Source organism: Colius striatus, chromosome 5 (genome assembly GCF_028858725.1).
Source record: "Colius striatus isolate bColStr4 chromosome 5, bColStr4.1.hap1, whole genome shotgun sequence".
In the NCBI taxonomy this organism is placed as follows: Eukaryota; Metazoa; Chordata; class Aves; order Coliiformes; family Coliidae; genus Colius; species Colius striatus.
The window spans coordinates 4923827-4936052 of NC_084763.1; the positions used below are offsets into that span (position 1 = coordinate 4923827).

The 12226-nt window shown below is 43.9% G+C and overlaps 1 protein-coding gene across 1 annotated transcript in view; it reads left to right on the forward strand.

The window, feature by feature from the left end:
• Positions 1-3030, forward strand: part of SUSD5 (sushi domain containing 5) — a 39164-nt gene extending 36134 nt beyond the window's left edge. The window contains exon 5 of the mRNA XM_061997445.1: positions 1748-3030. Within this exon, the coding sequence (XP_061853429.1) occupies positions 1748-3030 (1283 nt within the window). The remainder of the gene's footprint in view (positions 1-1747) is intronic.
• Positions 3031-12226: the final 9196 nt, after the last annotated feature.

Sequence of the window (12226 nt, forward strand, 5' to 3'; positions counted from 1 at the left end):
AGATGAGAGGGCCTGCTGTTCACCCAGCCTCCAGCATGATGCCTTTCACAGAGGTATTAGCTCTCCATGGGCTACATCTCACATTTAGGTTTCCTCAGAGCAGCTGCTTTGGTTTCTGGTAGACCTGGATGCTAACCCAAGAAAAATACCTTTTGCTAATACTCATTCTGTTCTGGCACCTGGCTTAAGCTCTTCTGGCAAAGAGTAAGTTGGTGTGAGCTGTATCACCACTGAGTGCTTTTGGTCAGGCTGGTTTGACAATGTTTCTAATCTTTCTTAAGAGTAGACCAAATATGGCTCAGCCAGAAGTCTGGGAAGCAGCCTCCAGGGAGAATGTGACTCATTCACAAATTGAGTTGGGGCCCCACATGAGAACGTGATCCAAAGTTGGTTAAGTGTAAAAAGGGCAAATAAAGATAAAGCTTTATAAATGCTTTGATTTGTGACACAGCTTCTCCCACTAATTTCTTGCTTCCCGTGTCACGCCAGGTCTGTTGCTTCGCTGTCTGCATGAAAGACTAAACACTCTCAAGCAGAAGAATTCTCACCAGGACTCAGTTTGTTTGATTTTCCATATCCCAAGGCACTATTTTCTAGGACTTTTAGTGCCAGCATAAATCTCAGCAATTACATCAACTTTCTATGGAGTAAAACTTGTGTGAGCTGAAAATCAGCCACCCTGCCTAGTTAGGAAAATTTTTCATTGAGCTAAGGTTTTAGAAGAGTGGAAGAAATATAAATTATAATGCACTATTTCATTCAAATTCCAACACTGAGTTCCATGCTTTGAGTCCAGTCTAGCTTGCTGTGAGTGGTAGGGGCATGAGCAGTGTATCTGAATCAAACTCAGGTTTGGAGACAAACCCACTCAGGTATTTTTTTGGCCAGTTTGGTTTGGGTTTATTGGTTGGGGTTTCTTTTCCTTTCTTCTTGTTAACACGTAGTGTCTTAAAATTGGAAGCCTGAGAGTTGGTTACAGATAGTATCATCTTGATATCTAGGCTTTAAGTGTTGGAGTGTTCTGTCCTTGCGGTCAGGGGTGCATCTTGCTTTCTTCAGATGAAGACGAGCAGAACTCAGTGTCATCTTTGGTGGTGGGGGTCTTCCTCAGACAGCTCTGTAGAGCTCCCGTGGAATGAGCCATCCCGTTCAGCTCACATGGGCCCAGGTGGTGTATCCTTGCAACACCAAGGCCATTGAAGTACAATGTAGTACATGGATTAAAAACCCTTTAAAATCATCTATCTCAAAGGGGAGGAAACTCATAAAACTATAAAACTCATCGTTGCTTGAGGGTTTTTTTCAAGTCCAATTAGTAATTGATTACTTTTTGCTCTACATTACTCTCTACACCCATTTCTTGCTTAAATGCAATGAAAATTTTTCCTCAAGTCTAGCAAAAAGAGTGATTTTAGGGAGAGGAAAGGTTGGAGGAAACAATAAGCACTTGGAAGAAGTTCTCTAATTCCAGGCAGTCACTTTTAGATGTTTTTCAATCTGGAAAGATTAGATATTAGCAATTAGCACTGACACTTAACCTGATGTCTGTAAAAACCCCTTAATACCAACCATCAGCTTGTGGTGCACCATCTCCTTTGCAAATCAACAGTAACACCGAACGGAAAACAACCGCCTAAAAATCACCCCTCGTTGTACTTTTCTTCTTATCTTCCTGTAACAAATGAACACAGTGCTCTTCTAGAGAAACTAAATGTTGGCTTTTGTGGGTTTTTCTTAATGTTTCTAGATGAAACCGAGGCACACATTGACTATGAAGATAACTTCCCTGACGACAGATCGATACCGATGGTTGAGAACGAGCGCGTCAATGGCAAAGAGGAAACTGAGCAGGAGCAAGAACAGCTTTCCATCAGCAAAAGTTCAGAGGAAGGAAGAATTGGAGGTAGCAAAGGTGTTACTCAGGACATGGACACCTCTGAAAAAGGAAGCAGGGCACCAACTGAGTCCCCTGTGTCACTCCTAAGCCAAAAAAACCTGTTTTGGTTTCCATCAGAGGCTTTCAGTGAGCCTGAATCGGAGAAAGACACAGACGATTACACCAAAGCACAGTTTGCTGAAGGTGACAACTACATCGGAACCAAGACAGCCTACAATGAACCTGGTGCCAAAATGTTTTATGACAGTGAGGATTTCCCCATCGGGCCCATTCTCACAACTAACGATACAAAGGCAGAGATAGACGCGGTTGCCATCACTGACGAGTCGTGGTTAGACGGCTACCCGGTCACACAAGAAGTGGTGGAGGATGATGAAGAGGAAGGGGATAAAGTTGATGGCTCCATGGGAACAGAGGATGACCTCATCCTCACGACTGACCAACCGAATCACGTGGAAGTGAGAAAACCAGGCAACGGTAGCCCAGCTCCAGAGGAAGGTTTAACCCAGGTCGTGGCAGCGACGACGAGGATGGAAGATGAAGGGGCCAAAGAGACGCTGGCACCACTCCCATCGGTGAGTGATCTGGAGAACTTCAGCACAAGCAAGGGTTATGATGACGCTGCTTGGGACCACCCAACTACATCTCTGGAAACGATGACCCAGGAGCCTGGTACAACGATAGCGTTTGACGCAACCAGCTTAAAAACATCCACGTCAGAAAGCTCTGTGCTGGTCAGCCCTTCTGATCACACTCCCTATGCTGAACCAAAAGAAACCACCGCCTCCCCAGAACAAGCAGCAACCACTGCCCCAGCTCCAGAGATCATCACTGACACGTCATCCCAGGAATTAACTGAGCAAGAAAATCTCACCCAGGGCCTTGGAGAAAAGCCCGTCCCCACTCCTGAGCCGTGTGAGGGAGAGGGCTGTCCCAAGGCCAGCAAAGGTGCCATCATAGCAGTAATTGTGATTCTCCTCTGCTTGTTACTGGTTGCAGCTGTGCTGGCTGTGTGGTTCTTCAAAAAACGCCAGCAGAAAAATTCTGTCTATAAACTCAACGGGAGGTGTCAGCCTAGGCACCATTGCTACCACCACTACCACCACCAGCACATCGAGATGCAGAAGGTCTAACCAAGGGCTTTGGGTTTGGCAGAGACACTAGCAATCAGAAGAACAAAAAAACCTTGTATTGACGCTAGAAGGATGACACGACTCATGGATGCTACAATCCAGCAGCACAAAAAAACCCCACTCCAGAATGCTAACAGAACGTAGAAGACACAACAGATTTCATCCTTTGGAAACTGCAGCTGAGGGCGTCCAACCTCTGAGAGCTACAGAACCTGCAGGTGTTTGTCACAAGGGTCTTTCTGGAGAGGGCAGCAGGACACAGTGTGCTTGGTAGTACACCTACAGTTTGTTCAGCTTTTACATTTTGCTATTAATAATGAATTAATTGATTAATTTCCATGTTACCTGGTTGTAATGTAACGGCAGGGCTGGTCACGCCTTCTTGGTCTATTCTTGGTGGAAGAGGGAAAGAAGGAGGGGAGGAGGATGTTTTCCTTTGGTGTTTGTTCCTTTCTGAGAACCTGCCCAAGCTGGTCAGGATAAAGCACAGTAACAAATTACTACCTGACGTGTCTTAAAAAGAACAAGCTCCTTGACTGGACAGTACTGCAATGGTTACTAAGGTCCTTTTCTTCAACGCCGTGGATTTAACAAGGCACAAGCGTTGGATCCTGACGTTATCTTTCTGGAAGGTGTCCTTTTGGCCTCGGTGAAGAAGTGCCATTCTTCTACTAATCTTATAGAAACCGTGATGTCTCCCTGCAACTCAGACACCAACCACTGTGTGTGCCGTTCGTCCTTCAATACCAACAGGAGAGGAGTCAGAGCACTTTGATTCCAGGTGTTATGATGAATAGCCTCTTCTCACAGAGCCAAACAGTGATGAAGCACTTTGCAGGGGAACGCTCTATAAAGTCGGCTGCTTTTCTGAGCACGACACTGACTGACCAAGATACTGAGTTTTAATTCACAGCCAGCGGTACCGTTGGGTAACAGAAGCCATGGATCATTCTTCTGCCACAGGAACGCTGTGGAAGGACTGATTTTCACCATTCTGCTCTTCGATCAGCTGGAGGGGTGTCTGTGGTGGACATTTGGCTATGGGAGACGGGTATCCATTTTGAATGCTGCTTATTGTGGTTTTAAAGAGGAAGCAAACCTGGGAAAGAAAGAAATTGCATCCAGTTGATGAAACCTAAACACTTTAGATTGGGTGTTGGTGTAAAAACACAGGGGCTTTTCTGAGAGCGTGTTCTGTTTCCAACAGTTCTGAAAAGAGGCAGGGAGAGAGGGGAGGGTGTTTTCTAGGATCTCTCAACGTTAGTTCGGTCATAGCTCTTCCTTAACTTCCTGAGTGAACAAGAGAAAGACTGGTAACTGTGAATAACCCGCCAGTCAGAGCTAAATTCATCTGCCACTCTGTTGTACAGCCTTAGCCAACATACACCAGTAGCTCAACACATCAAAATACTGGAGTAAGAGAAGGCGACTGGGTGGAGCTCACCCCTTCCCCCGTTCTGCCTGGAGTCGCGGTGGTCACCATCCCTGCCTCCACAGAAGGCAGGCTGTACGGAATGCAGCGCAGAGTCGGGCCCATCATACAGCCATCAACCTCAGTGCTGGGAAGGAAAACAAACCATTTTTAGAGGATGGCTTATACATTACCTTGGAGAACCTGAGCTCAGAGTGGTAGGAGTTGAATACGAGAGCCGCAGTAAAAGAATAAGGGCAGAAACTGTACAGATGTGTAAATATTGTGTTCTCTGAGGTATGCATGACTTTATGCTTTTAATGCATTCTAAACTAGGAAATAACCTGGCATTTCTGTTGTAAACTATTTTTCTCTGCAGTGCCATTTATAAAACCAAACCCAACCCAATGGATCTCGCACTAAGGAACTTTACAGAGACTGCTAACACAACCATAGCATAGCATCTGTAATCTCATGGGAACATGCTGAAAAATAAACACAGGAACATCCATTAAAATACTGTTTAACTGAAGAGTGCAAGTTACATGTTGCAGCTCTGTGTAGCATCATTGGAAATGAAAAGTCAATGCTACTCGGCTCAGGAACTGAACATGTGAAAAGGAGACTCGTAGTTACAAACACCAACTGTACAGGGATCTTATTTGAGACCTAGAAATACTTGTTATTCATGAACCAGAGGGAAAGGTACATTAACATAATGCTTTGGAGGTATTTAAATAAAAATCAAGTTACAGGAAAAAAACAAGGAAAGGAAGCTGCTTGTGTGTGTTCTTGTGCAAATCACCCAGCTTGCCCATATGGAGAAAAGATGGGTCTGACACACGGGTAATTCTTGTAGAAGACACTTTGATATTAACAATCAAATAGCTGAAAAGTGTTTAGCTTAGGCTGCTCTCCTGGTTCTGCTTCAGGGAGTGCATCTGCCTGTGCTCACGGTTATCACTTCAGCAGAACGATTCAGGGAGTGTGGGAAAACTAACAAACATGGGGATAAACAACCCATGAATGGCACATTTGACTCAGACCTCCTTTTGTATGTGAAACTGCTAACCCAAGACCCAAGGTGGCAAACAATGATTGTGGCACAGTAAATATGAAATCTGAAGATGATAAAGCCAAAATACAGGAGGGGATGAGTTACATATTAAGGGAATTAAGAGCTGAAAGTACCAGCTGTGGGGTCAAATTAGGAGAGGAAAAAAGAAAGGGGGAAATATTGGGGGTGGTTTTTGTTATGGTGACATCAAGTCATTAAGAGTTAGATCTGTCACTCTCTGATCCAACTCATGCATCATACTCTTCCAGTGAAGCCACATACTCCAATAGGCTGGCCAGAATCACCTCACTGATGTTAAATCCCTCTCTTTCCCCTCCTTTCCTTTGTTAACTACTTATTAACTGTGCCCTCAGCTCCTACAGATCCCGTGCTGCTGGGTCTGGGCAGAGCCCTGTGAACATCCGCTGTCAGGCAGGCTGGGAAGTGACACTGCAGGGTGTAACACTGGGGGTTGCAGCCCTTGCAACCAAAAAGCCTTTCCTCCCTTTTCTACAGAAGCAGGGGGATCATGGATTTTAAGTGTTGTGAGGCTGAAATAGCCTCAGTTTCTGTGCTTGTCCTTGCATTTGCTAGCTAGAAGACAACACAGCGTTCGCTGCGCTGTGGTGCCTCGTTGCTGTGCCTCAAAAGCTCTTAATGTTGAGGATTTGTTACCACGGGCACTGAAGCCAGCACAGGCTTTTTTCTTCAATTTACTATTGTTTTTTACCCCATAAGTTTAATGCAAAAATATAACAATCCCTCTCCAGTTCTGTGCTCCCCAGCTCCAGAGGGACAGGGAAGTGCTGGAGAGAGGCCAGTGCAGGGCCACCAAGATGATCAGGGGACTGGAACATCTTCCTCATGAGGAAAGGCTGCGGCACCTGGGGCTGTTCTGGAGGAGACTGAGGGGGATCTCATTCATATTTATAACCATATAAATGGTGGGTGTCACGAGGTTGGGGCAGCACATTTTCTATGGTATCTAGCAACAGGACAAGGGGAAATGGGAAGAGGTTGGAACACAAAAAGTTCAATTGAAACATAAGAAAAAACTCTTTCCCTCTTGAGGTGAGGGAGCCCTGGCACAGGCTGCCCAGGGAGGGTGTGGAAGCTCCTTCTCTGGAGGTCTTCAAGACTCCCCTGGACATGTTCCTATGTGACCTGATCTAGATGAACCTGCTTCTGCAGGGGCGTTGGACTGGATGATCTCTAAAGGTCCCTTCCAACCCCACCATTCTATGATTCTATGACATAGAAAATGTAGTTATGAATGAGCATTTAAACAATCAGTCGTATCTAGAAATGATTAGATAGTTGTAAGGTCTTGTCAAACTACAGTGTTACCATCAGCTCAGGATAATACTTCAATGTTTAATCCCTTTTCAGGTAAGTGATAGTGAGAAGAGATAGTGGGAGTAGTTAGTGAGGATGGAGCAAAGGCAGAAAGCGACATGTTTTGTCTTTAAAATTAGTAGTCCCATAGAGCTATGCCCCTGGCTCTCATATTCCCACCTGAAATGAAACAAGTTTCATTAAATCACAGAAGAATTAATCTAAGGGAAGAGCACATCTGGTGCTTTGTGCTGCCTGAAAGAGTTACCCACGAGATACATCAACGGGAAGAAGTTAAAAATAAGCAGAGGAAACTTTGAAAGCTTTTTCTTTTTCCCTACAGAAGAGGTTAACATTTACAAACTTTAAAATCCAGACCTCTCCACAGAATTGAGTCTCCACACATCATCAGGACTCTGAGGAGAGAGAAGAGGGGAAGGAGGAGAGATGGGTGCCTACACTGCTGAATATTTCCTTGCCAAAAATAAAGAAATAAAAGGTATCTATTTATTTGAATGTATTTTTTTCCTAGGTGCTGCAGAAGACTTTGGATCCAAACCCCTGACTTGCTGGGTTGTGCAACCCAACTTACTTTGGCTATTTCTTACTTCACTTCTTTTTTTGTGTGTGCAGCTTAAACTCCCCACACTAGGTCATTCAGGTCTTGAGTCACCAGAAAAAAAGAAGGTGCTGTTTCAAGCATGGCAGACAACCAAAACTTCAGACAGCTGCAATGAAGGATTACTTGTGGGTTTTTTCTCACTGCCTTGCTACAAACTGCATCACAGCTCTATGTTCAAACATTATTAACTGGGAATGTTTTCTCTGGCACCGACCACTTCTCCCCACAGTTTAAGTATTGATTTTGTTTTAACTGAAGTAGCTTTGGTTCACAAGCTCACATTAAAACTCAAAAACATATTTCCATAGTAGCTGGCATACGCAGGCAACTGTTTATTCTCAGTCCCAGCCATAATAAACACTTGTACTTTTATAATCCAACAAATCTTTGTCTAATCACAGCTCCGTTTGCAGGACTGTAAAATCCGTGTGCCATTTTTCATGAAGGCTCTCTAGAAGTTGAAGGATTTTTGTCATTATCAATACAGACCAATGACTCGCTGTAAAGGATGTGAAAATACGTGGTGGGTATTAATGGCAACAGCCTATTGAGAAAAAGCTTTGCAAAGCAGGACATGCTATTGGATTTTGAGGAAAATAGCTGGTTTTGAGGAGACTCACCTTTAATTCCACCTTGGACTTACTCTGGGAAACAGGAAGAAATGGAACCTCCTTGGTTAGATGGGTTTTCTGGGTCAACTGAGAACAGCATCCAACTAACTTTTGGGTTCTTATTTCAGCATTCCAAAGCAGGAATCTGGAAAATGGTGCAATTTGAATTTGCTTTTGGCTCATGCCTTGTTAACAGACATAGAATCATAGAATGGTAGGGGTTGGAAGGGACCTTTAGAGATCATCCAGTCCAACCCCCCTGCAGAAGCAGGTTCACCTAGATCAGGTTGCATAAGAACGTGTCCAGGCAGGTGTTGAAGACCCCAAGGAAGGAGCCTCCACAACTCCCCTGGGCAGCCTGTGCCAGGGTTCTGTCACTCTCACAGTGAAATAGTTTTTTCTTATGTTTCAATTGAACTTTTTGTGTTCCAGCTTCATCCCATCACCCCTTGTCCTGTTGCTAGATAGCACAGAAAAAAGTGCTGCCCCAACCTCCTGACACCCACCCTTTAGATATTTATAAATGTTAATGAGATCCCCCCTCAGTCTCCTCTTCTCCAGACTGAACAGCCCCAGTTCCCACAGCCTTTCCTCGTATGAAAGATGTTCCAGTCCCCTGATCATCTTGGTGGCCCTGTGCTTGACTCTCTCCAGCAGTTCCCTGTCCCTCTTGAGCTGAGGAGCCAAACGAAGGCATAATGAAGACATAACGAAGGTCTGCTTGCAGAATACAAAAGGGTCCAGCAGGACATTTGACTTCCCACTGAACCTGTCAGAAATGATAGCTCTGAAAGTGTTTGGTTTTCACAGTTGACTTCATTGGCTATCAGAATTGCTGAGACACAGAGGTGTGGAGCCTGAGATGCTGTTTTATGGGAGCAGAGTTAAACTATGAGGAGAAAAATCAATATCATCCTTCTTTTTGTAATGAATACTGCTAATTATCATAGAATGATAGGGGTTGGTAGGGACCTTTAGAGATCATCCAGTCCAACCCCCCTGCAGAAGCAGGTCCACCTAGATCAGCTCACATAGGAACATGTCCTGAATTATGAGGGTGAATTAGCAAGAAGCTGGTAATGCCTTAAGAACTACTATCAGTAAGAGCTGATATTAATTTGCCAAAGATGACATACTTAGCACAGTCTGTCAGATTTCCAACTGACTGATTTCCAACCTGTGAGTCTTTTCCCTTGCCCAAGGTTTGGTTCTTAGCTAAGACTGACAGCCAGCAGTCATGTTTTTCACATAACCAAACATCCTCTGCAGTGCACCAGTGTTTGTGACTCAGTTTAGTCTTCAGCTCTCAAGCAATCCTCCATCAAGCAGGTGCCCATCCAAGATGAGATCAAGCAAAGGACTCATGTCCGTGAAGACGGACTTCAGCATTCACCTCTAAGTGGTGACTGGAAGATATGCTCAGAATTATTGGACTTGCTTGTGGGCAGCAACAGATCAGAGGCCATGAGTAGCTACCCAAATAGGCACCTTTCTCACTAGAAATGTGAGCAATTATTAAGAAGCATAACTGTACAGCTCTATGACAAGTAACACTACCACTGAGGTCTAGAGAAATTTCCTCTCCAGGGTCAGCAGACCCATGGTACTGTATGAACCTTGTGATAAAAAAGGAGACAGAATCTAAATATCCCATCAGGTTAGGCAGAAGCTGCTAACATCTGAGGCAGACAGTCCACAACTGTAAGGATTTGGGGTGGCAGATGGGAGGCAAGAATCATATTCCCACAGCCTCCCAAGAAGAGTTGGCAGGATCAGAGAAGTGGAAGAAAAGACACGAATTTATTGCAGTCACATGTAAATGTTGGCATTTAACAACAGCAGCAGCAAAAGAAAAATCAGCTCAAAGAACCTGGGAATGCTGAAAAAAGCCACAATAAATACTGTAGAACTGGAAGAGGAGCTATTTCTCATTAGACAGGAACATGGGTTTGAGCACTTATTAAGACTGAACTGGCTTGGGAGCATAGGCAGTGGAAATGAAGGCAGAAAAAATCCACAGACACTTGAACAAAATGAAAAAGGGATCACAGTGCCATTTCAGGAGGCCACAAGAAGATCAGTTGCCTCCTCAAGTTAAATGAAATGGTAAAGGACATCAGAGTTACTGCAGGCTTAAGAAAAATCAATCATTGTCTAATGTACATCCAGTCAAACCAGGAAATCCCCACCTGTGAAGGTACAATGGCAGGGGATTTTAGCTGTAAGGTTGACTGCTGGGGAAATGATTGAACATGAAAAGAGATCTGCTAAGGAAACCTTCATCACAGCAAATTGATAATACCTGAGAGATTTGCAAGGGTTGAATAACTGCTTGATGAAGAGGAAAAAATTAGGGTTCATAGGCAGTAAATGTATCCCCAGCATAACTCACTGAAGTCAAATGAGACACAAAACAGGTTAACTGTGGTGCTCAGTGTTTTACTGGGGGAATGAAAATATTACAATATTTTACCACATGCTTTGTTCTTTAAACAAAGATTATAGCAGTTAGTGCTGGAGAGGGGAAGGGAGTTCCTTAATAGGAAAGAAATAACTCTGGGTGGCAAACCAAAGAGATCCTGGAACGGATTTTCTGTCATTTCATGCCTACTGTAGTCTATGCTACCTGCTTCAGCAGCAGGCAAAATCTGAATGCACACATGGTATTTCCACACAAGATGACAGGGAAGACCTCAGGCCCAGGAACTTGAATTATAGGCACCTCTTTTTGGGAAGTCTTTAAAGGTTTTGCACTGTAGTACCTACAGACAGCACACAAGAACTAAAGCACCACAGAAACTGATAGCCAGAGGGTAGCTGGTGCTTGGCACAGTCCCTGAGTCAGGTTGGTACGTGGTGGTAAGAAGAAAATAAACTAGAAATCTGGTAAAACAAAGGCAATGTAGATGGATCCATCCATCTCCAAGCCTTTTAATGGCACAGCTGCTGGATTCAAAACCTAGAGTATCAAAGACGAAGTTACTTGGATATATGATCTTCACATCAATGGCCAAGTTCCTCAGGAGGAAGTCTGGAGTTGTCCTTTCCAGGCTGGAAAACAGAAGGAGAAAAGAGGCCTCCGGAGCAGTAACCTCTCACCTGAGCATATGAACACTTCTGGCAAAAGAAAACTAGAGACAAGCTGCAGAAGCTACCCCAGCTGCATTGCACAATACATGCATTCCATGGGAAAGCAAGTGACGGTTTCCAATCAACTACTTGTAGGTTTGAAAAGAACAGTTAAATTCTAATGTGAAATTACAGCACCTGGAGTGCTAATATTGTGTGGAACAACAAGCCCAAGGGAATCTGATGCACCCTCTGACTGTTCCAGGCATACAGCAAGCTGAATTCTGGTCTCATTACCACAAGTGCAGCTGGGTAAATAGGTCAAAAGCTCTTGATAGATTAATTATGAGAATAAAACAACCTGCCCACCAACTTCTGGTGATCAGTTGTGATTTCTATTAAAGCTAAAAACCCCCCAATTCGATCTTCCAAGTATCTTTTGCACACAGCTTCAACGTTTTAAAATGTTTTGTTAGCAGCAACAAGTCATCAAGGCAGCATAGATCACTTTGCCTTTTAAAAACATAAAGCAGGTTTTGGTTTTGGAATTCATTTCCATGTAGATGAATTAAAGCTCTGTCATAAAAGTACCAAATGCTCTTGGCTCCTCTTGATGTAAAATGGGATTAAACCACTTGCAGGACTTGATCCTTAAAAATGAAAGAGGAAAGCAAAGGATGAAAACCTGGATCCTCCTCTGAGGTCAATGGGATTTCTGCTCTTCAGTAGTACTGTGTGCTATTTCACTACTCATCTCTTGAACAGTCATTTTTGAGCCTTCAAAGTACTTCTGTAATGGACTCTGACATCTAAATGTCAGGAATTCACATCATTGTTCACAGAGTCACAGAACCTTAAGGGTTGGAAGAGACCTTGAAAGCTCATCCAGTCCAACCCCCTGCCAGAGCAGGACCACCTAGAGTTAGGGCACACAGGAACTCATCCATTTAAAAATGCTTCAGTCTCCACCTGTACTTACTTTTGGATGAAAACTATGCAGATAGTCTCACCAGACTGAAAAAGACATGCAAACTGCTTCTGCAGAACAGAATGCCAAACACACTGATCATCACTATTCTATACAAGACTTG